Source organism: Drosophila suzukii, chromosome 2L, assembly GCF_043229965.1.
Source record: "Drosophila suzukii chromosome 2L, CBGP_Dsuzu_IsoJpt1.0, whole genome shotgun sequence".
Classification (NCBI taxonomy): domain Eukaryota; kingdom Metazoa; phylum Arthropoda; class Insecta; order Diptera; family Drosophilidae; genus Drosophila; species Drosophila suzukii.
The window spans coordinates 1705011-1728590 of NC_092080.1; the positions used below are offsets into that span (position 1 = coordinate 1705011).

The window sequence follows — 23580 nt, forward strand, 5'->3', positions numbered from 1 at the left end:
TGTGTACTTTTGTGGGCCTTACTTTCGCTTTCATTTCACACAAATTGCACAAAATTGCGCTTTTGACACAATTAAGAAAATGTGTTTCGCGTGCTTTTCCTTTGGAAAGGCCTCTTTTCACTTCCCTCGCCACTTCCCCTCATTACACTTCATGTTTTTACTTTTTTCATAATTGAACACTGATTTGCGTGAAGGACAGCAAACATTTAAGAGCTGGGAGGCAAAGAAAATAAACCCTCTTATACACCCTGAAATGCCACTTACTTTTAGGATTATTAAATAAATTCTAAATGATTTTTAAAGTATAAAATAGGAAATAAATATAAATGAATATTTAAATAAATATTTTAAAACAGATTTTTAGGTTGTAGAATTTAATTCTTTCTTACAATTATTTTTTTAATTCCTTAGAGTAATAATTAAATTTAAGAGGGTCTTAAAATTCTGGTCCTGTCGCTACTCATTATCCCTAAAGCGAAAAGGACATCAAATAAGGAAGCAGAAACTGAAAATGAGTCACGTGGGCGGACAACAGCCAGCAATTTATTGCTACCAATTAATTTTGGCGTACAATTCCTAACACCTCTCCCTTTTTTCCCTTCGAGTATTTCAATTAGCCGACCATTTTCAGGGCCTAATAAAAACAAGGTAGCTTATTTGGCTCCGTCCGATAAAAAATTTCCTAATTTCTTTTTATTGTGATTTATGAGAGAGCTGTGAGTTCGCAGAATATATTCTCGTCCACCTCGCTTCCGCTCTCTAAGTTCCTCTTTTTCTCTCTTTCTGATTAATAAAAGTTAAAAATTTCTATGGAAGTGCGAAATATTAAGTCATTGAACTTGATTGATGGGATAGGCAAAAAACCAAGGTGGTTTTATCGGGTGTGAGATAGCAAACAAACGTCATCAAACCTATACATATGGGTTTAGTTAAAGACACAAATGCATGCCGAGTGGAATCGAAAGAAACTGTTGGGGATTTAGATAAGAAATTACGTGGGAGGTTTTCAAATAAAAATAGGTAGTGCCATTTATGGCAGCAAATTCCACCTTAAATTCGGTTTACACCTAGTGACTGGCATAAAAAACTCGTTATTCGCACCCTTAAATTTTTAATTGTTGAAAATATATTTCCAAACCTTGAGTCGAAAACTTTGGCAAAAATGCAAATGCATTTCAATACAGCCAGAAAGTTTTCCCGAATCGACCACCTGACAGATGTCCAACAAAGGTTATCCCCCGACCTTTTGTGGCACAAACCCAAATCTCTCTTTAATGATCATTATCGGTGGAAAATTTCTCGTCCAAACTTGCTAAAAAGTAAAAGTTCAATTTACAGTTGAGGGCGAAAATAAGGAGCAGATTCGCAGGGAGAACAACGATTTCACATTCAGATGCAGCTGCAATTTCGATGGCCTCGGGTACTTTTCGACTATTGACACACAGCAACTCACAACCAGCCGCAAAGGAATCCCTCCGCCACTTTCTACCATTCCCAGCAAATGAACTTGCCTTTAGAAATCAAACAACTAAAGTAGCAACTTTTGTCAACCATCGCAGACCCCTTCAGCTACCTGTGCCACTAATTCATTTCATATTTCTGCAACATTTTCGCAACCAAAAAAGTTTTTAGCTCTCTAAACGGAGACAAAATAGGGGAAAATTAGTTGTGCGGTTGGCCGAATAATAAATGGTCTTTAATGTTTTTTAAACAACATTTCATTTAACTTTTTTTAGACTTGGACATTATTGTTTAACTTTAAAATATAATTATTTTAATTGCATTAAGCCCTGATATTTTACAACATTTCACAAAATATTACAGTAAATTATTATTCTTAACTATTTTATTTACCCTTTTAACCGATTCCAAAATATTCCCCTCAAATAATGCATGGATAACCAACCACAAATATACAATTAACAAATTCTTATAAACGTATTTAAAATTGTAAATTTCTCCGCTTTTTGAAATTGCGCCACCCACTTCACGAAACCCCCACGCATTCATAGAGTAAACCTGGTAAAATTGTATAAAGAAAAAATTGTTGAAAACCCGAAGCAAACAATGCGACTGATTGAAAAGTTTTTTAATTGATTTTTGTAAACTTCTTTTGCAGCACGACCACAACAACATGGGGAATTCGCAAAATCGCTCGGCGAACACCGATGAAAAGTCACCGCCAGGTGGCGCCACTCTTCTGCGGGTGGGAGTGGCAGGGGGCGGTGGCGCAGGCGGAGTGGGCGGGGCCCTTGTCGAAAGGCGGAACAGCCGAGTCCGCGTCCTCAGCCGGTTGATGGGCCAGAAACGCATTCGCGAGGCATTCCTACACTCGCCGAAAACGGGCTCGAGTCTAGAGGTCAATTTGGCGGGCGGCGGCGACGGAAGTTGCGATTGGACCGCAGCGGAAACGGAAGTGGAGCATGGACAATTGAATGCCAGTGCCGAACAAATCGATTTTCGTAAGTCAATTTCAAATTTCCCATAGCAGTGTACAGAGAAAAAATAAAGGGGTTTTAATTTTACAGAGTTCCTAAAAATATGTAGCCTATTTATTTATTTTAAAAGAAGTCTGAAGAATATTTACTTTATGAAAATACATTAAAAATAAATATTGTATATACAACTTTATGGCTCTTTACTGAAAATAAAGATAAATTACCAAATTCTGTGATTTATTATAATATTGCATTTAAAGTCACTTAAAAAAACAAGTATTTTTCAAACTACCATTACATTTTATAAAACCCTAGTTTATTTTTTCTCTGTGCAGTCATTTTTTGCTGTTGCTATTTATATTGTTTATTCCTTGTTGAGGACTTAACTTTATTTGTTGTTGTAATTCTGGATGTTATTGTTGGTGTGCATCAAATTCAGTTTGTCAGCTTTTCTATTTCTAAAAAAAATGGTTTGCCCTTTTTTCTTCCTTGCCTTTTTCAATATGCCAACTTTATTTTTACCTCTATTGTTGCTTTGAATTTTTCAGCTTTTATTTTTACTTTTTGTTTGGAGACTTTTTTTAATAAAGAACTCCACAGCTCCAGACTACAGTGCCGCCCGGAGCTGTAAGGTCAATTGTCAACTTGCTCAATTGACAAATGGTCAACATTCATTTTGAAATCTTTTTATATTCAGTAGGAAACCCAATATGACAGCAATTAAATTTGTCAGAAATGTGAGAAGGAAATAATTGGCATTTAAATGGATAATTGTGTGCAATCGTTAGTTGCCTTAATTGTGTTCTTTCATTAATTATCAACTATATTTTCACCTAATCGATAAGTTTAATTGATGCCAGTTTAATACTTGCAATTAAAATATTTATTGTACATTTTGCACAATGTTTTTTGAATAAAATGTGAGCTATTGAGCTTGGAAATGCATATGAAAGTAATACAATTCATAACATTTTATGTTTAATACAATTTATTTAACTAGCCATCTCCGAGCTTTAAAATTATTGAAACAGACTGTCCATCAAACTCACTTCAACTCAACTTTATTGCAATTTAAGCGGAGTTTAAATAAGAATTTTTCGGAAAACTTTTACAACAACAACAAGAAGGCGAACAAAAAATAAACTTTTTATTGAAGTTTTTTATGAAATTTCTTTCACCCTATCGTTCCTTTATTTTCCCCCCTTTTTCCCAACGCTTGACTTTTCCGAATTTTCCAGCTTCTCTCTGTTGTTATATTTGTTGTTGTTGAGGCACCTTATTCTCATACAAAAACTCCCCTTATCCACGATTTTCTTCCCACTTATATATCATCCTTCATCGAAGCCAAAAATTCCGAAGTTTTTCGGTAGCTTGTAACTTATTGGCATTTTGCCTTGGCAAAATAATATTTTTTACTTAGAGCGCTCTTGTGTTTTTCTCTCTTTCTCTTTTTTGGCAAAGTGAAATCAAAAATTTATAGATTTTAGTTATTCATGTGAAATCTTTAAGATGCCCCCTTTAAAAATATTAAGCCAAGCGGCAGCACACACACCAAAACATAAACAGAAGCTCCAAAGCACGTTCGCCATCATAACTCAGCAACTGGGAAACTGAAAATGCGAAAAAATAAACCGTAAAAAAAGCATCAGACATCAGAAACACAAAACAGAACCCAAAAAACAGGTCCAAGGAACAGAGACCCACTTCAAAAACTCACGACTGTCTATTAACAGCCATAAGAAAAACGCAACGAGTTCAAAAGCTGCAGGCGTCTCGTACAACCCAAATAAAAAAACAGCGCCAAAAAATCACACAAAGCTGGGAAAATATTTCGATGGGCGAAAAGGGTTACGACGCGCGAAAACTGAACTCTTAATGCTCTTGTTAGCAAAGGAAATAGTTTTAAATGGCAGGGGTGCTCTATAAGTAGAAACCCTTTATATTGACTTTGGTATACCCCAATTAAACTACCCACTATAAGAAATTAAGAGATAAAAACTCGATTAAAATATAAAGAAGTTAAGGTGGCCTAACCAAATTAAAAACACGAAAATTTCACCTTTCATCCAAGATAAAAATTTTCAAATTAATGTTAATATTAAAGGCCCAAGAAATCTATTAATCATACTTCAAAAACTTGTTGGTTCCAAAATGCATTCAATTTTGAGGCGAACTAACTCGGCAAACCTTTTTATGGACTTCTTTTTTCTTTTTGGGCCTGTGTTTTTTGCGCGCTTGTACAAAGATGCGAAAAACGCGTTCAAGGCTGAGGCGCATATCAAAAAGCAATTCAGAGGCGAAAAGAGATGCTCCATCAAAACCGCCTCCTCCAGCCCTCGGTTGCAAGAAGCTTTTTGGCATTGCAGCGGGGCAAAGCCTAAAATCAAATCAACGAAAAATCCTAAACGTGCCTCGCCGAGGAAGGGATTCGGGGAGAGGTCTCCTATATCAAAAATTCCCTTTCAGCCCAGAGAGATGATATAGCCATAGCCCCCAACGCGGTTCTCCCTTTCATTCACTCGCACGCACCCAGCTGTTTTTGGGGCCTTTTCAATGCATAAATTCATGATTCATGGGGCCAAGAAAGGAGCGCCCAAAGGAGGTGCGGAACGGGGCGGGGAACCCCTTCAAATCGCATAAGGCTCGAGGAATAAAGTACCGACAATCAGTACCGCTCGAATGCAAAGTGTACTGTGTAGTCAACTTTTTTAAATTTTACAATAATTTCCTTTTATTTGTGGTATAAATTTTTGACCAACTGATTGAGAAATAAAAAATGTTTAATCACCTATAGGCAGCTTTACGATGATCTGAATTAGATTTTATTAGAAACAGTAGTCTAAAAAAGTACTCTTTTCCTATGTTCTTTATAATACTTCTATGTTCTTAATACATCTTTGTGCTAACTAACATTCTGTTTATGTAACAGAAAAAACATTTCTCTATATAAGGACACTTAACAAGGGATTGGTATTTTCCTGCTTTCCTTAGCGATATCTTTTGATTTTTAAAGTCTCTAATTTAATTATGTTCCTGTTTATTTATATTAAATAAATTTTTTTGTGATACAAATACTTCTGTTGAGCATAATTTGGTGAGATACCAAAAATCGTGGCTCCCTACTTTCCCCTACCACGAAAAGAAAACACATCCTCAAACTGTGCAAACGATATCAAATACCCCAGAGCAGATGGAAAAACCATGGAAAGCCGAGGTAAATTTGGAGGAGATGGATTTACCATCCCATCGTTGAGTTTTCGTTAGGACTCCTTTTTTAGGGGGAAACTGCAGCCTTTGGCGGAGTTTTAGCAACGTGCTCAATTAAGCCCACACCCACGCACTCCCACAAATACACACACCCAATAATACCAACACATGTACACCCAGGGAAAAGTCATGGCAATATTTTTATGTTTTTAATATTTCCGAACTGATATGGGCCTACAATTTATTGACTACTTTCCAATTTTCCAAATAAATAGAAATATATTTTAAAAACCCGTTTATGTTGTTATTAAAACTTACATATTTCATTGGTAAATGCTTGTATGTTAAATGTGTAATATGAACATTTTATATATGAATCTATTTATTTTTACTGTGCACTTTTTCTCTGGGTGTATAGACAAGCACATTATGGTGGAAAAGTTTTTTTGGCATGGCACGTGGCTGGCCGCTAATATTTATGGCAATTAGTTTTAATAGTTTCGCTTGTACATTTCCATGTAAAGTTGTAAACTCACTCATCTACCATCTATTTGTCCATGTGTGTAGTTTTAACAACTGCCTAATGTTGTTTACAATTTGTTTATAATATTGTAATAACTGAGCGTTTTAAATACCGAACATTAAAATCTAAATTCGTTTTGCAACTCTTGTTTTGCATATTTTTGGGAGCATTTAATGGAACTGAATGTCGAGTACAGAACTATTTTACGTATTGAGTCTGTCAATCTATAATTACAAAGAACGCTTTAATGAAAACCCATTTCCCATAATGACCAGTATATTTATGTACTTAAGAAATGTCTATGCAATTTCTGTTATTGTATCATCATCAGTTAACTATCCTCAGTAGCATTTATTGGAAATGTCAGTTTTTCTAAAAATTTACTCAAAAACTATCCAAAATTCGTTTCAAATGCAATAATAAGATCAAAGCTCAATAGCCATGAACAGAAGGTATGATTGGGATGTTTTTAAATTTTAAAAATACACTTATGGCTTGCCTCCTAGCAACCTTTTAAGTCCCGCCAAAAAATAAAACTTTGAAAATGATATTATCCATTTGAGAAAAGTTTGACAAAGCAACTACATTCGTCACCAAAAAATACTAGATTTTTGAAATGCTGCAGACCAAAAGTATGCAAACTGATTTCGTTATTTGTAAAGCGCCTGCGAAACCGCCGAGACTAAAAAAGCAACTGCAAAAACAAGCCGAAAATGAGGATCGCTGCCATTTGAGCCAGCTCTGTCAGTTCTCGATTCAACAAAAAAATATCCAAAACGAAGAGGAATATTTGGGAATTCTATCGAGGGAGGAGCTGCAAGTTCAAGAAAAAAACTCCCCAATGACCAAGCAGCCCCGCAAAAGACGCGTAGCACCGCAACCTCCGCCGAAACCCCCACCGAAACCCAGAAAAAACCGGGGGGAAAATGCCCCTGGTGATGACCACTGTGCGTTCATTGAACAGCTTTTTGCAGAAACCACTGAAGCAACGCGAAAAACTACAGTGGTTGCGGGTAAGCTCAGTCTCGGTTCAAAAACACATGCAATTTTTGCCCTCGACGTCGCTGCTTTGCTAATTAGTACTTATATTTTCGAAACATTGGGTATGCTGAGTTTGTCGATCTGTTTGTCAAAGAGGGTATGGATAAAGAAAAGGCTTCTATACAAAAATACCTTTTTGTATGATGGTATCTAAAATAAAACACGATAAATATTTTATTTTAGAAACTTACATATAAACATAGTTGTTGTCTGAATTCTGGTTAGGTGATAACATTCTATAATGTAAGCTTTACGTATTTTTAAATAGCTTCAGAACCTTCAAAACTTAGGAATTACACATATATCAATGGAATAAAATAAAAAATGCTAGGCAAGATCTATTGGAACCTTAAGTATTATCATTCTCCCCTTTTCCTTTCCATATGAAAAGGTATTTCTGTCGTCGATCATATCTCATATGATCATTTCACGTTTCTGCTCTGCTTTCGTTTCATGTAACTCGAGCTTAAGACCGTCAACAAAAAGTGAATATATATATTTCTCTGGCGGTTCTCCGATTTGCGTTCTCTCTATATCTATATGTTCACTCTCTCTCTCTCTGTCTCTCCCGTTTCTCTCTTTGTTGTGCGGCTTTGGACTTTCCAGTGGGTTTTAATTCCAAACCAGTTGGTTGTTAGTAACGCTTTGAACTCGCTTCCGCGCAGATCGTTCCATGTTGAAATCGTAAAGCCCTCTGGAAAACTAGATATTACCAAAATAAAAACAAAGTTCAGAAGGGCAGACACGAATGCGGTGTGAAGAAAGTGAAAAGTGAATGTTTATAGGGAAAAGTGCCCTTCAAGTGACAGAATTAGCATTCTACAGGTGTTTATTTGGTGTTACTCCTCTACTCTTTTATATCTGGGAAAAGGGGAGTACCTTTTCCTTTGTTATCGGGGCTCATCTTTCCAGTTGGGCTCTTGTTTTGCTTTCAATTTGCCTTCCTTAATTGCCCATGGACAACAAATTAAACAATTTACTTTTGAAAGAGAGAAGGCAACTGACGCCAACGCTTTTTTTCCGAAACGAAACCCCCATCCCCATCTCTTTTCTTCATAACCAAAACCAGTTTTCGGGTTCTGTTTTGTAGCGTTTTCTTTGTTTACCTTTTGGGGGATTTTCTCGAACCTTTCCCATTTTCATTTTCATTTGGCCCGCAGCAAGCACACACCTTTTTTCCCCCTGTTTTTCTTTCCAGCTGACCATTTTCCATATAGGTTTTCATAATTTTGCGGCTTTCCAGTTTTCCGTCTCTCTGAGACAGCACTCTCTTCTTTTTTGAACACTCTCTTCCGGCTTCCAGTGGCGCCCTGTTTTTATTTACTTTTGTTTAATTATTATTTCCTACACATGTCGCTTTTTTGTGAATGAGCCATCGCCGTCGTGGATTAATGGCATATAAATCATTTTGAGCCGCAGTTGGCATACTGTTTTGTTTAATTCCAAATATTTGAGCAGCGAGCTCATCGCACTTTGGGCTCTTTGGTGAAAACTACTCCGGCGAGCGGAAGATATTTTATTTGAATATTAGAAAAATAAATATCTATTAAGCTCTATCAAAAATTCATCTATAACAATTACTGATTGATTAAAAAGTGTTATACATATAAAACTAGAATTTATTTCTTAATTTAACTTCATACATATTTTGATGAGGTTTCAAAGCAACAATATATTTTGTAATACATTTCTAAAATGTTACCATCTTAATTTTTTTTAAATGTTTTTCGGACTATTACATTTATAGTTTTGGTATACTTATTTTTTGATTATGTTCCATAGGGCTCTTCTAAGCTCCTCCTGAAATCTTTCTACTTCTCTATATCACTTGTCTCTTTCTCAACTTAACCCCAACACTCTGAACTGCTAACCGAAAACAAAGACGACGTGGTCAGTTTGGACTACACCGATTCGCTAGAGTACCACAATTGCAGCAGCGACGATTGTTGCTATGCCTCCAATGATACCCTAACTCAGCATCGAAACCAGGAGCTGCAGCAGCGACAGAGGCAACTTCACCAGCATAATCATCGAACCCATCAAATCAACCGCCATTATCCCTACGATCGGAGATCGTTGTGCACCAGTTGTTCAAGCAATGATTCCCTATTCACAGATCCCGTCGACGAACTGATCGTAAACAAGCACTACCTAAATGCAGCTAGGAGCGACGTAAATCAAAAATCGAAGCGCGATCGTCCACTGAGCGAAATCAGTGTGACTTCGGTGGACACACTATCGCCGAACACCGCGAAGGCAGTCCTTGAGCTGCAGAAACGCTGTCGAGCTGACAAATTGGCCTGCCTGAGCCTAACCCGCGTCACCTACCTCAGCATAGCCAATGACCCCCAGGAGGTCGAGGATCGGGCGGATCAGGCTACCGTATTGCTTAATACCGATCTCTTGGTAGCACCCAATAGCCCGGCCGAAAGTTCGCCGGACGAGGAACTCATGGCCCTGCAGTTGGGCAAGAAGTTGGCCCAAGTCTTGGGCAGTGGATCGGGAACCCCCTTGACCCCGGGGAGTATGGAGGGATCGGGACCCCGCGTGGACTCGCCCCTGGGAAACGGGGAACTCTTCAACGTTTCCAAGGCCAAAAAGGTGGAGCTACAGAACCTATCCTCCCGATTCACAGCAGCCGTCAGTCAGACACCGCCAGGTGTTTCCTCATCAACACCAAACGAAACAGGTAAGAATAGATTTAGAAGAGGGTATTTCATTAGTCAGTTAACAAAAACCCCTTTTCCAATAAGTTCTTTATAAATAGTATTCTTTCTAGAAAGTGCGCCTATGCTAGTAATGATAAATCTTACATTTATTGATAAGGCATTTAATCTATTATTTAAAACTTCAATTGACATAGTGATGAAGTGTAAATATCAAGCTAAACTAATTGCATTTAATTTACGTATTATTAAAGCTTCTTGTTTATCGTGTGTTTTTGGCCCGAGGACAACAATTAATTTAATTTTAAACGACCATCCATTCACGCAAATAAAAACCATTTTAGACAAAAGAGGTAATTTCGAACTATTGTTAAAATATGCAAAGTGTTTAAAGCAATTTAAAGATTTTCGATAAAGTTCATTGTTTAGTAAAATCTAAAATTAAATTAGTGCACAGAGTTTGCATAGAGCAATTACTGATTAATGAATTAATCGTATAACCCAGAGAAATTAGGTTGAAAGCCCCCAAAAGAATTTTTAAAAAAGGCCTATAGCCCCTTTAAAAACGCCAATCTACCAGATTTTGGCCTTGTTTGTTGTGTTCCACTTGTAGCCATATGTGTGCGCTAGAAAGTGGTCCTTCAGCCGAAAAAAATGAAGGAAGAGACATGTCTAAAAGGTTGTCCCTTTTTTTGAGCAGATTGTTGCTTATTTCGCTCTGCGCCAATTTCAAAGGTAAACAAGGGTCGCACAGGAGTGCTTGTCAAACTGTAGTTCGGAGTGCTGTTTTCCTTTTCCAAAATTGAAAAGCCCATCGTCCTCTTCGAAGGTTAAAGCAAAAGAACTGGAGTAGGAGTCTACGCCTTAACACTTCTTAAACCTCTTAACTAATTCTATTCATTACTGTACTATTTACGCAGTTAAGCGTGGGTTAGAAGCATTTTAAAGAGCTAATTTAAATAGAGTTGTCTGAACCAAACATGAGAACACTTGAAGTTAATAGGCATTCAAAATATGAAGTAATTATTTGAAATAGAAAATTCCCTTTTTATAGAACCTTATAGAGGAAAGAAAACGGCAAGAAAAAAGGGTTCGCCCTTGGACCTTAATGCAAAGTTTTTTAATTAACTCATGTAGCAACAGTCATCCCAATTTTCCCTTACTCCACCAACACTCTTTGTTTTCAAAACTGATCCGATCAGCGGCGCTTTTGTAACACAAAAAAGCGCGAGAAAACTGCCGAAAAAAGATTGAAAAAAAACAGGCAGAAAGTAATTATTGGCACATTTATGCAAGGACTCGTTTTCCTCCGCCCCCACATGATATTTTAAATATATAATTGCCCCCGAATCGCCGAGTATCCCCCGCTCCGAAATTCACCTAATTGCGTTGGCCCAACTCGCTCGGCTCGATAAACAAAAAATAAACAAAAGCGAGCATGGTTCGCTGCTTTTTCCGGCCCCTCTGGCTGGGGTAAAAAATACTACCTACCAACACCAAAAAAACATTTGTAAAAACTTAAAAATTGCAAACACGTCTTCATTGTTTACAAAATGTTGGCCGGAAACAGGCGCTTCAGGCGCAGCTCCAGTTCCTTTTTGCCCCCGACTTTGTTGATTCCCCATTGTGGCTCCGCAGGGAAGCAGGCAAAATCCCCAAAAAAAAGAAAGTTTAAATTTTAATTAAATCATGTTATATAGAATGATGCACGCGGGAGTTATCCGCCGAATCGAAGGGCGGGGAAAGGAACCACTCGGGCACACAGTCAATGATGATGGGCTGCGATAAGCGCTCCACTGGGTCTACTCAATCGCAGAGGAGGGACTATAAAAATTTGCTCCTCGAAATCAGGGATCCAGGGGAAGATTTAATGCACTAAAAATATTATATGTTTATCTTTGGCGGCGGAGCAGGCGAACATGAATTTCGATTTAATGTAAATCCTTTAAAAATTGACAGCGGTTGGGGATTATTAAAGAGCAAGGTACAAAGCTTGAGAAAATATTTGTAAAGCGTCATTCAAAAGACTTACGTTCCCATTTTAAATGTTTATTTTTAGAAAGGGGCAGTGGTATGCTGCTGCCCATAAATTTTGACATAATGAGTGCAAATCATCTAAATATTGGCTTGATGATGAAATGTAAATCAAAAACTGCCCGAAAGGGGCCTCCCAAAGCAAAAAGCTTTAAATTTTCTCTCAAATACCTGACTATTCAGAATTTTCCCCCTGGCAAAAATGATAAATGATGGGCGGCGCCCGTTTGCCGAATATTCTAGAATTTAACCAGTAATTATGGGAAGTGACTTATGCGCTGCCAGGAATACATTTATCCTCAATTTTTCACTTATTTAAGCATCGCGGGAATTTCTATACAAATTTATCCAGCTAATGCCATTGCCTCGTCATTCATTCGTTTTCCACAGGAGCTACAGGACTTTCGGGACCTTCGTCGTCGCTGGAAACGCAATCAACTGTTATAATTTCGTTTAAATCATCTCAAACACCTGTGCAGTCTCAAACGAATTCTGCAGCCGCCTCTGAAAACGTTGAGGATGACACGGCGCCCCTGCCCCTCCCACCGCCGCCCCCCGGCTTCGGCACGCCCACCACGCCCCTTTTGTCGAGCAATGTGCTGAAGAAGGTCGCCAGCTTCACGGTCGAGAAATCTTCGGCTGGCAATAATAGCTCCAATCCCCCGAATCTGGGCCCCGCCAGTGACGAGACCACCCTGCTGGCCACTCCAGTCTCATCTTCGCTGCTGGTGGCAACCCTACCGCCCGATTCAGCCGTGGGCGGCGCAGGGGGCGTGGCCAGTGGAGCTGGTTCGCGACGTGGCTCATCTTATGTACCGGAAAAGTTAAGCTTCGCTGCATATGAAAAGTTCGAAGGTAAGTTTGCCCAAATATTCGTGTTTAAATACTCTAAAGATAAGAGGTGGGCATGGGAAAAGTCTCATTAAGATTGGAAAATATTTAAGGGGAACTGAGAGGGTACTTGTCTTTATTTTTATTACATAACTTCCTAAATATGGCTTCAAATAATGTTGAGTTTTAATTAATATGGAATTTTTATAACCAAAATATATGACATCCCTTTTTCCTATAACGTCAAAAACATCCCCATCATATATGGTTTAACAAAAACGTTGATCCAAGAAACTTGGATTTTTAAAAAATCTTAAAATGATAATATTGTAAGATTCAGTTATTAAAGTTTGAAAGGTTATGAATAGTTTTCAAGGAGTTCCCAATTAAAATAGAACTGAAAGAGCTCTTTGTTCAGATTTTGTAATGCCATTTTTTAGTTGATGTTTTCTTTCACTACGTTCGTAGAAAGTCTTTTAGAGTATTAACCCAGTGCTCTCGCATTTTTGAGCTGAGCTTTATGCTTCAATCTGCGACTCCAGTGAAGCGATGCCAAAGGCAGGAACATCGGGAAAAAACAAGAAAAGAGGTCTGGGGAAAGGGATTTTGGCGGGAGGAATATAAAGGTTACCTCTGCGATTTCTGCGCATTTACTGTTTGCCTTTTGTGTCGTTTCTCGGGAAACATTTAATTTTATTTCCCTTTCCATTTCTCTTCCCTTTCATTCTTTTTTCTGCCGGTGCTCCACGTTTGATTGCGTTTGTTGTTTGCTTAAAGTTAACAATTAATTTGCCTGCTTCAGCTCCAGCACACTTTCCCACCCACTCTCACCACCCGTCTTGCAATTTTCCTTCTGGAAATCAGTCAAGAAAAGCAAGCCAAATCAAGTTGAATGATTGCATAATTGGGAAATTTTGTATGTAAATAGAGGAGAGGAGGGGCAAAACTTGCCAGGTTAGCATTTTCGCAAGTGTTTGAAGTGCACACGCACATAGGTATACGTATTCCATATAGTCTATTCTAGTTGCACCATCCTCACAGCCCAAAAATGTGTGGCATACTTTCGGGGAAAGACGGTAAGTTCGTCTCCCAAGAGTGAAAATCTCTGGAATTTTTGCACATGTGAGAAAATGTGTCTATACAGTATTCACTCTGTAACTAAAAATATGTTCCCAGCTTACCAAGGTATTTTGATGGGAATTTTTAAGAACATCGTTTAAATTAAAATAGTTGCTACTGCCTATTAAGAGTAAGGATCATCTCTTACAAACATGATTTAAATGCTAACAGCAAATATCTCTATTTTACTTGAACTGTAAATCAAGCACATACTTTTAAAACCACCATTTTTAAAAGGATTTACTTTGTAGTTTAATCAAAGTTTTCTAACTAACCAAATTCCATTTCCCAGATTAGTTACTTTCCTTAAACTTCTTAATATCGAAAGTCCACTGTAAATATTAATACTCTTTGCTCACATTGTTGTGCGTTCGAAAATTCCGTCTGCAAATTTCCGGCTCTTGGACGAAACTATTTCCAAAAATCCCCCACTCACCCAAAAATTTGCAAAGTGAAAAGCCTGAAAACTTTCGCTTCAAACGCATCGCGGGCATTTTGGAGGCGCAGTTTTTGACACATGCCACGCCCACCGGTGGGCGGTATGGGAGGGGGCAAAAAGCGCTAATTGGTAAGCTCATCGTTGTCAGCCTTCCCGCTTTTCAGGACCCGGGGATCCTGATCCTCCGCCATCATCATCATCATCCTCATCCTCATCGTCCGTTGTCGTCTGCTGCAAATTAATGCAAACAAACATTTTAACGCCTCGCTGGGCAAACAAGCGAAGAAGAAGAGAAGCTGCAACATGGGGGGTTTTTCTGGCAAAACTGAGGGGGGAGGGGGACCGTAGTGCGGCTGGTCACGCAATTTGCTGCACTTCGAAAAAATGCTTAGCCTAAATTATAAAAAAATACCATATCTTGTATACATTTTCTGTAAAATTTAAATGTTTTAAAGAACTTTGATTGGTTATATAAAGATAAAGAAAGAAAGTATATTTTTTAAGATATCAGCTTTTGATCGGGATATGATGGCATATAATTATTAAAAAATAGAACAAGGAATATTTATTTTAATGGAATTGTTTAATATTTTTATATAAGTATTTCCTAAAAATTAAAATGTTTTAATAGGATATGATATAATAGATAGAATTTTTCCCCAGTGCGTCTTTTGCATCTCGCGTTTTCGTCGTCGACGTCATTGTCTCTGAAGTGGCCATCAATTCTTCGTGGCTTTTCAGGAAGATGGGATGCGACTGGGAAAATTCGGGATGGACGCGGGATAAGGGCAGAAGCTGTTTGTCGCGACTTTTCATCAGGCAACGTCCGGCACCGCTTTCGGACCAAAAATCTGATTTATATGCCCGACAACATCACGTTCGCCAACGTCGCTTGGATGAAGTGATTCTGGCCGGGATGAGGGCCACCAATTGGGTGGCGAAAGCCAACTTGAAGGAGCTCTGCCTGCCACGAAGTGTAGACGACAATGTTTTCGGCTATCGCGTAATGAAACAATATTTTTTCGGGTAAGAGGAAGTAGCTGCTATAAAGCTCACTTCCTCTACTTAAAATACCTCGTAATCGTTGGTATATTGTAGCCGAAATTGCAGGAAGCATTGAGTACCTAAAATATTTCATCAGGTTAACTGAATAATAATATTTCGAAATACTTAAAGAAAATACATTAAAAGTTCCTACTTAAAAAGTGGGTTTTTTAAAATTGTTAAAATTTTTTACTTCTCATAAAATGAAAAATATTTCTAAGGGGGTTCCAGTTTCAGTCCTATTTTAAATTTCCTTTAAATATATATACCTGGGTATTTGGGAGTCGCGTTAGTCCGATTCTTCGCTGCATCTTCATTGCTTCATTTTGCATTCTGCCTTGTGGTTTTGTGGCATCGTTTCGCTCTCATCCGTTCTGTTTGTCGGAGTGAAGAGAGCGGACGCCACTCTGCCGTTGATGAATGCAACGCATGCATGCGTGAGGCGCCAAAAACCGCTGCCACCCATCGCACCACCCACTTCTAAGCCGCTTCGTACACCCACCACCCAACCAGCACTGAAAAAAAATCACAAGTGGTAAATGGGACTTTTATTTATTTTAGTTAATAAACTAATGAATAATCTTATTTCAGTTAATAAACAGCTTGCAATCTTTTATTATTTTTCAAAAGTTTATTTAAAGGTCTAAGTAAGTAAATCTTAAGCTGAGTAACACAATATCTTTACAATAGACACGCAATATGAAAACAATTATAAAGCTTGAACGAAGACTTCCATTTTAAAATTTTGTACCTATATTTTGTACTATATTAGGGTTTTAGACATAAATTACGATATGCGATACGATATGGATTCCCAAAAAAATAAACAGCCCCATTTCACTTGTAGGCTTACAAAAAATTTAATAAACTAGTTTTATTAAATATTTCTTTCCGTGCACGGTGGTTGCATTCGCCTGGCAAGCAGTTATGCAAATTTGTTGTGCGTCGTCGGTGGCGCAGTTTTCATCAAAACTGGAAACCCGCTTGCCACAACGCCGCGACGGCGCCAGCAATAAAGGCCAAGCGCAGCAACAACAGAAAACAACGACATTTGGGGCAGGAACAACAAAGATACCAACTGCTGATGAGGATGAGGATTGGAACGAGGATTCGGCCACCGATGACCAGCTAAGCCGGCACTTCCTTCCGGTCCGCCCCCCAAAATGATGCCATCATCGATATCAAAATGGCAATCCTCGGCATCAACTTTGCATGCGGTGGGTGCTAATGATCTTGTGAACCCAATTCCGATGAGTCCGTGGGGGATAGATATAGATACTGTTGATGGAAAGGAAACAACCAGCGAGGTCCTTTGGAAGGTTGCAGGACAAATGTATTAAAGAAAGTATCTTAGTTTTATAGGAGTACCTCAAAATAGGAAGTTTTCTAATTTATAAATAGGCATAAGTCTATATTTTTTCCTGAAATCTGAACATTTAAATCTCTCTCTCTTTAATACACTTAATAAACTGTCATTAGTGTATCTACACTTTCCATAAATGTATTTTTCATATGTTTATATTCTTTTTAAATTCAAGTCAACACACCACGTGGTGCAGTTTAAATTTATTGATTTGCGTCACTCAATCTTTAAAGGCGCCCTATCAAACCGATTTAATCTATCACTGCTCACATCAATTTTACAGACACTTTCAATCTGATTTTTCAGCTATCTAAAGTTCTGAATAGAGCAACACTTCACTTTCCGTAAGGGTTATTAAAAGATAGGGCCATTGAAGAACCAAAACAAACCTGTAGATATATCAAATGGGAAAAAAAAGTTTGATTCAGTTCAATTTATGCCGAAATTTAACCCCGATGATTAAAGAAAACAATGACGTGCTTGAAGAGCACAGTGTAAATTTAGACAAATGATTCAATGGAAGAGAGCGGTGAAACCCTATCAAAAAATAACCATAACTGATAATGCAGGCGACCTTCTCAGGGCCAACTAATATTACTCTACTTGTCTAGTTTTCTCTCTCTCAACAACTGCAATCTTATCTACACACAGAAGAAAACGATTATCTTTGCACATTTGTTCAAACTGTTTCCAGAAGTTTAAAGTATTTTTGCTACCATCTCTGTAGTTTTTAAAAATAACTATGCTAAGGTGGTTGACATGGAATTTTCTGAATTTGAAATAAAAATCTTTATTTTATGAATTTTTTAAATATTTATATTTTTTGTACAGTGTGCAAGCAGAGGTTGTCGAGAGTGCCGCAGTTGTCATGTTCAAGGCATTGATAATGTTGATAAGTTTTGACAACATTTCAATTTTTTGCGCTAATCGAAAAACACTGGCGAATTCGCTTAGGCAGTTTTAATTTGTTATTAGACAGAGAAAGTTCAACTAGGTCTGTCGATCCCAAAGAAATACTTTATAGTGTATATATATGTCCAGTGCCCTGAGCAACGTTTGGTGTTCTCTGCTGGCCAAACAGCCATCGAAGGAATTGGAATTCGCATCGGAAGGGGAATCGCAATGGAATTCCCAGGAGGATGTTCCCAATCTCCCACCGCATTATCTCCAACTAATGTCATTGGCCGCCTGGCGGGCGCAGAGAACTCGATTTTCCCAGGGAAAACCAGGGAGAGGGGAGCCACCACCTGATGCCGCAGGAATTAGCCTACGCATCCGACGGATACGCATTGACCTGCTCGAGATCTCGACCTCTGACCCAAAACATCTGCTCCAGCTGCTCCGGCAAACAGCTTCCCTTTCATACGCTGACAGCCAGCGTAAGTTTGTTTCTTTTCTCGATTTTTTTTGGCTACAAAAAGTTTGTTTGCCTTTTAGTCGGTTGTGAAAGTCCCTCAGTTATGAGCAGAATCAAGAAATTTTAAAGGTTTCTAGTTCTAAGAAAATATAAAAATAATCAAAAACATAAAGCTGAAGCTGTTAGGTTAAAAGCTAATATACTAAGTCCAGAGATAAGACTATTTTAAATACAAAAGTTTTTCCCTCTAAAGCGTTTACTATGAATTCATCAATACTTAAAGTCTTAACTATATTATATCTTATTATTAAACCTTTTTAATAACCAAAAATAAATCAAAGATTTATATCTCTTATATAGCCCTCTACACCAATAATTTGTGGACTCTTTTTTAATTAACAGGATTTTCTTTGTTTATCTTATCGATCTATTAGTCATGTTATAAAGTCTATAACAAAAAAGACACATGATTAAGGGTACTTAGCAAAGTTCGTAAATGCACTCCAAAAAACTATTTACTGTACCTATAATTCATTCATAGATACCAATCCTTATTCTAAGCCCCAAAAAAGAAATAGTGATAAGAAAAAATCTTAGGGTATCAGTTTTGGGCTAGCTTGTTGGCCGACTTTCACCCCAGAAAATTATTTATTCCACAATTTTTAGGGCCCTCCGCCTGGGAGTTGCTTCACCCCAAGCGTCTCTCACCCATAAATCTCTCTGCTGAATGGCTACAAGTTTTCTTTTATTTTTCGGAGAACGAGTGAATAAGTAGACCAGCTGTGATCAAAGTTATTTAATTCAGTTACAACTGTTTTTTTTCTCTTCCTTCAGGTCAAATGCTAATAAAATGGCTAATCTCAACGATGCAGAGCAACCCGAAGAGTTCACCCAGCGACGCCAATCAGGAATTATTTAATTCTCTAGCGCTGCAATTCTGCAATAATCTCAAATATGTCGGCGTACTCAAGCAGATCTCCAATGAGCACTTGGATTGCGGATTTAGCGTGAGTTCAATGCACTTTTATTCCCCGGAAATTGGTCATCTCTTTCGTGAGGAGGGGTTCCTAACTGAGGGGCGCTAACAGGGCGGAAGTTGCCACGGCTTCGCCGGAAATGATGACAGCGCGTTGAGTTTGGACTGGGCGAACAGGATGGAAAATCTGGGCAAAGGGTTAGCAGATCTAAGGGGCAGCTAAACTAACTTTCAAGTCATTAGCGTTTCAGGAAAAACTATTGATAATGACTGTCGCTACGGCACTGGAAGAAAGTTGTGTATAATACCTCCTTTTTTTTAAAAATATGGAAAAAGTTAAGATTTTAAAACTCAATTTTATTTTCAGTATTAATAGAAGGGGTTGGGAATTTGGGGATACATTTTTTTATTACATGTTTTAAAGAAATATCTGTTGCTGGTAGAGAACAGTTTTTTAGGACCAACTAAAAATTACTTTTTAAAAGATACTTTTCAATTTAAGCTCATTCAATAATTAAAAATATATGATTTTATCAGAGTTTTTATGGTAGTTCAGTACTTATCTGAACCATACCCACCCCTTTTAGGCCACGTTTATGGCTTGGTAATCTGTGAATTTTGACAGCCTAATCGTGGCTAATTTTGCCAGTGCTCTGATGGTCCGGACTTAGCCCGAGGCCTCTTGGGCGCCAGGACCTTCAACTTATGGCCTCTCTGCATAATGTTACTCATACGCAGCGTTGTCTGTCGCTCGTCGAAGTTGCAGCGAAAAGTTGTGCAAAACTGAACCGCAAAGTTGTGCCCGGAAATTAGCAATTCCATTGCAAAAAAAGAAGGCAGAATAAAAAAACTAGAAATAAAAGGGAAGACCAAGCCTTCGTTGCACTTTCATTTAACCGAGCTACAGCGGTTGTCCATCTGACCCCGGCCACGCCCCTTGGCACCCCCGCCTGCAAGTGTCAGAAGTTGTTAAAACTTTACAGTCGGCAGCCGTCAACTATCAAAAGCCAAGTTCTCTTTGCCGGCATTAACAATTTTACGCTCTCGCTGTTGATTTTGTTGTTTTGCCGCATGCGAAATTATGAAACCAAAGCTGGACACTCAAAAAAATTATGGAGTTAAATAACAAGTCCACTTACAAGAATATTTAATATATATAAAATTTATAAAATGAAATTAGTTCGATAATAAGCTTAGAGATAACGAGGGTTTTAATATCGACTATAAAACGGTCAAAAAGTATGCAGTAAATTAACAACTTTCTTTAATTTCTCAATTAGAAGTCTGAATATTCTGTTGCATACTTAATAAGCAATTGTAAACCCCCTCAAATGTACAATATCAACTTCAATTATATAGAACTATGCTGAAATTTAAAAATATAAACCTATTAAATTTCCCCAAGTGCATGGCGAAAACCGAGACCTTTAATATCACCCTGCTAAAACGCCCGTTTCCTTTTTATCCATTCGTTCTTTGTCCAACTCTTTGGCAACCATCTGGCGATGGTCATCTTCATCTGCCGGGCCTAATGGACTCCATAATAGTTGGCCATATCATCGGGTGCAGCTTAGCCTGGCATTTGCCATATACCATTTACCATTTAGCATTTAGCACTGCTCTTGACCAGAAAGCTAAATAAACAAGCAGTTTGGGCGGCAGGCGGAAGGCTTTAATTGCCCAGTGGAAAAAGATGCCCAAGAAGCTGGCCCCATTTACATTTCGAGGGCTGTAAACCGAGACCCAGTTAAGTGTTATTAGACAGGCGACAGCAGGAACAACAGACCAGAAATAACGACAACAACCAGGGAACAACCAACAACCAACAACGTACAACAACCAAAAGCCACCGCAAATAATGAAGCACTAGATATAGCCCTCAAATTAGTTTAGGCCAAAAGTTTTAGCCACAGCAGCTTAACCTCAAATCCCTGAGAGGCCCAAACATAAGCACATACATATAGCCCGAAGAGGGGGCGGGGCAAATCGGGGGACGAGGGCGGCAGACGACACCGTTAAGTGATTTTCTATGTGATGATACTTGAGCTCAAGATTATGATATCACGAATTTCTTCAACTGGCTGCCAAGTAGATATATACCTAGATATACATATATATATGTGTATATCCGACGACGTCTCCGATGTCTCTGAAATTTGTTCGAACTTTTTGGGCAACAGGCCAGCTCAGCAGGGAGCTAAAGAGATGGGGACTCTGTGTCAAAGGTTCGTTGTTCGACTTTGACTTTAGTTGGTGTTTTATTTGTACAGTACTTTGTCGCTAGCTGGCATTGAAATCTTTAGCTTTATAAGCAATTAACTTTGATTAAAGGAGGTGCTACGAATATCAGTGGGGTTTCGAAATGTCCTAGGACGGTGTCTGAAAATAGGCAGTGGTTTTGGTTCGAAATATTTTATTCCACACAGATATTTTCATACTTCAGACAAATCTTCAAAAATCAGTGGAGTTTTGAAATCTTTTAAGACGATATAGGAAAGTATGCAGTATTCAATTCAAAATATTTTATTGCATACTTTTACCCAGGTCTATAAGTGATTTAAAAACTAGAGACACATTTTAAATTATGCCATCTTTTTTAAACTTCTAATTTGCGAAGTTCTGGAGGTAATACTGTAGCCTTATATTTTTTATGCCGTAGTCCCTCTGTTTCTTTGTGTTATTGTTGCTGCAGCTCATTGAAAGTTTGTGCGTTTTTATTACCCGGAGTCGAAAGTTTTTCCCTTCCCCATCGAACAGAGCATTATTCTTTGGGTTCTGCCGGAACAAACGAAACTTTGATGCAGAAATGAGCAAACTGGATTTGAATGTGCAAAATGTTACTAAGAGTTCGTGTCTATTGGTTTGTTAGGCTGCGAGTGTGTGTACGCGTGTTCGATTGTTATTTAACTATATAAATTACGCATCTATATAAATATATATATTAGGGGGATGTATCAAATGGCTGATGGGATTAGGGTGAACAGAACTCGACGATGTTGTTGTTAATTAAATGGGAATGGGATAATACCAAAAAAATTGTGTTATAATCACTCAATGAGTGTTGAAATCAAATATATGTAACCAATGTTGCTATTCTGTCTTATCCCCATCAACTCTTAACTTATTTTTGGTCATTTGGGAATATTTGATTTTCTTTTATTGATTTTAAATTCGACTAATTAATTTTTAAGGACCAATAAAAAATATTGTTGAATCTTTGTATTCCCACAAAAAACCCAAAAAACATTTAAAGCAGTATTTTTTCAACCAATTTTCACGTTTTTCCAACTTTTTCACTATTGCACTTTGCATTTTCCGTTAGTTTGCTCACCTTCATGTGGTCTCTTATGGTTAGGTTTTTCTTTTTCTTTTTGGGTTTCGGTTTTCGGGGAGAGTTGGGTTGCACTTCAGTTAGTTGTGGCTTTCTCGGGTAACTCCGGTCCGCTTCGGTTCTTTAAAATGTGCAAACAACATGCAAATCGCCGGCAAACACTTGGGCACAAATGGTGTAAAGTGCGATAAACTTGACTCTGCCCCACCCTCTATAAGGATAAACCCTTATGGGCTATACGGCCATACTGTGTGTGTTCAGCTACGAAATCAGCCATCGGGACAGGATGTTGCACTTGATTTGCATTTGTCAAGTTCCCAGTTCTTTGACTGATTAGCGTTGACTGCCTGAATGTGTGGGTGTGTATCTATGTCTCGGTTTAAGCACCACTTGTTAACGGCATAATTAAATTGCAATTTTAATTGCATTTGTCATCTTTGTGTCACTCGGTAAAGTGTAATTTTAGGGGGTGGGGGGCATTACTTCGCCTTATATCTCTCTGGTCAATTTGTTTTATTTAATTCTTTATAGCAGCTGAAGTGAAGTTACATATATTTATCATAAATCCTAACTCTTAAATCAGCCCTACATATTTCTGGCATATTTTTATCAATAACATGCTATACTATCTTAAATCTTAGAGCAGAACAACTTTTGTTTAAGTATATTATATATTTTTTTCTCGTTTTTTTTTGACAACTTGGAAATACAATTCCCACAGTGGGACTGAAAAGTCAACGGCGACATGCACCATAAAAATCGAAGGAGTTTTGCATGCTAAGAAAATACAAGAGCATTGCAGAAAATAAAGCGAACTTAGGCCAACTTAGGTGCTTTTAAGCTTTCTCGCTTGTCGCACACTGGAGACCACTTGCCGTCTCTTTCTCTGCATCTCTGGCTGTCCTTTTCTTTTATTTTCTCTCCCACTCGACTGGCAATTAGAAGTTATTGGTTGCGTATAAAGGGAATAATAACCACTGTGTGTTAAGAGGGTGATAAAAAAAGAGTGACGTACCTTTTAAAAATCCATGATTTTGTTATCGACTTATACGATTATTAATAGAGGACTTCAAATGCATGTTTTAAAGTATTCGTAATTATAATTTATACTACTTTAATAAAGGAATTTACCATAATGCTGTGGTTCCAATAGCGAAATAAAGTTCGAATATGTATCTTTATCCTTCTGTTAATCTTCTATATATCTATAA

At 37.9% G+C, this 23580-nt stretch overlaps 1 protein-coding gene and 1 long non-coding RNA gene across 8 annotated transcripts in view; one reads left to right on the forward strand and one right to left on the reverse strand.

Annotated features, from left to right (window-relative positions):
• Positions 1–23580, forward strand: part of capu (formin protein cappuccino) — a 36355-nt gene that overhangs the window by 9287 nt on the left and 3488 nt on the right. For 2 of the 7 annotated variants that reach the window (XM_036812864.3, XM_070999568.1), the window contains exons 2-6: positions 2120–2462; positions 6831–7181; positions 9326–9898; positions 12300–12764; positions 18897–19069. In XM_036812864.3, the coding sequence (XP_036668759.2) occupies positions 2120–2462; positions 6831–7181; positions 9326–9898; positions 12300–12764; positions 18897–19069 (1905 nt within the window). Of the gene's footprint in view, positions 1–2119; positions 2463–6830; positions 7182–9091; positions 9899–12299; positions 12765–17666; positions 18085–18896; positions 19070–23580 lie in introns of those variants that run through there. The other 5 variants (XM_036812865.3, XM_036812867.3, XM_065868848.2 and 2 more) reach the window with 5 other exon arrangements.
• On the reverse strand, positions 16192–17371 carry LOC139355193 (uncharacterized). Its single transcript, XR_011605938.1, has 2 exons — positions 17095–17371; positions 16192–16652 (listed from the first exon to the last, which is right to left on the reverse strand). It is a non-coding gene; the product is annotated as an uncharacterized lncRNA (long non-coding RNA).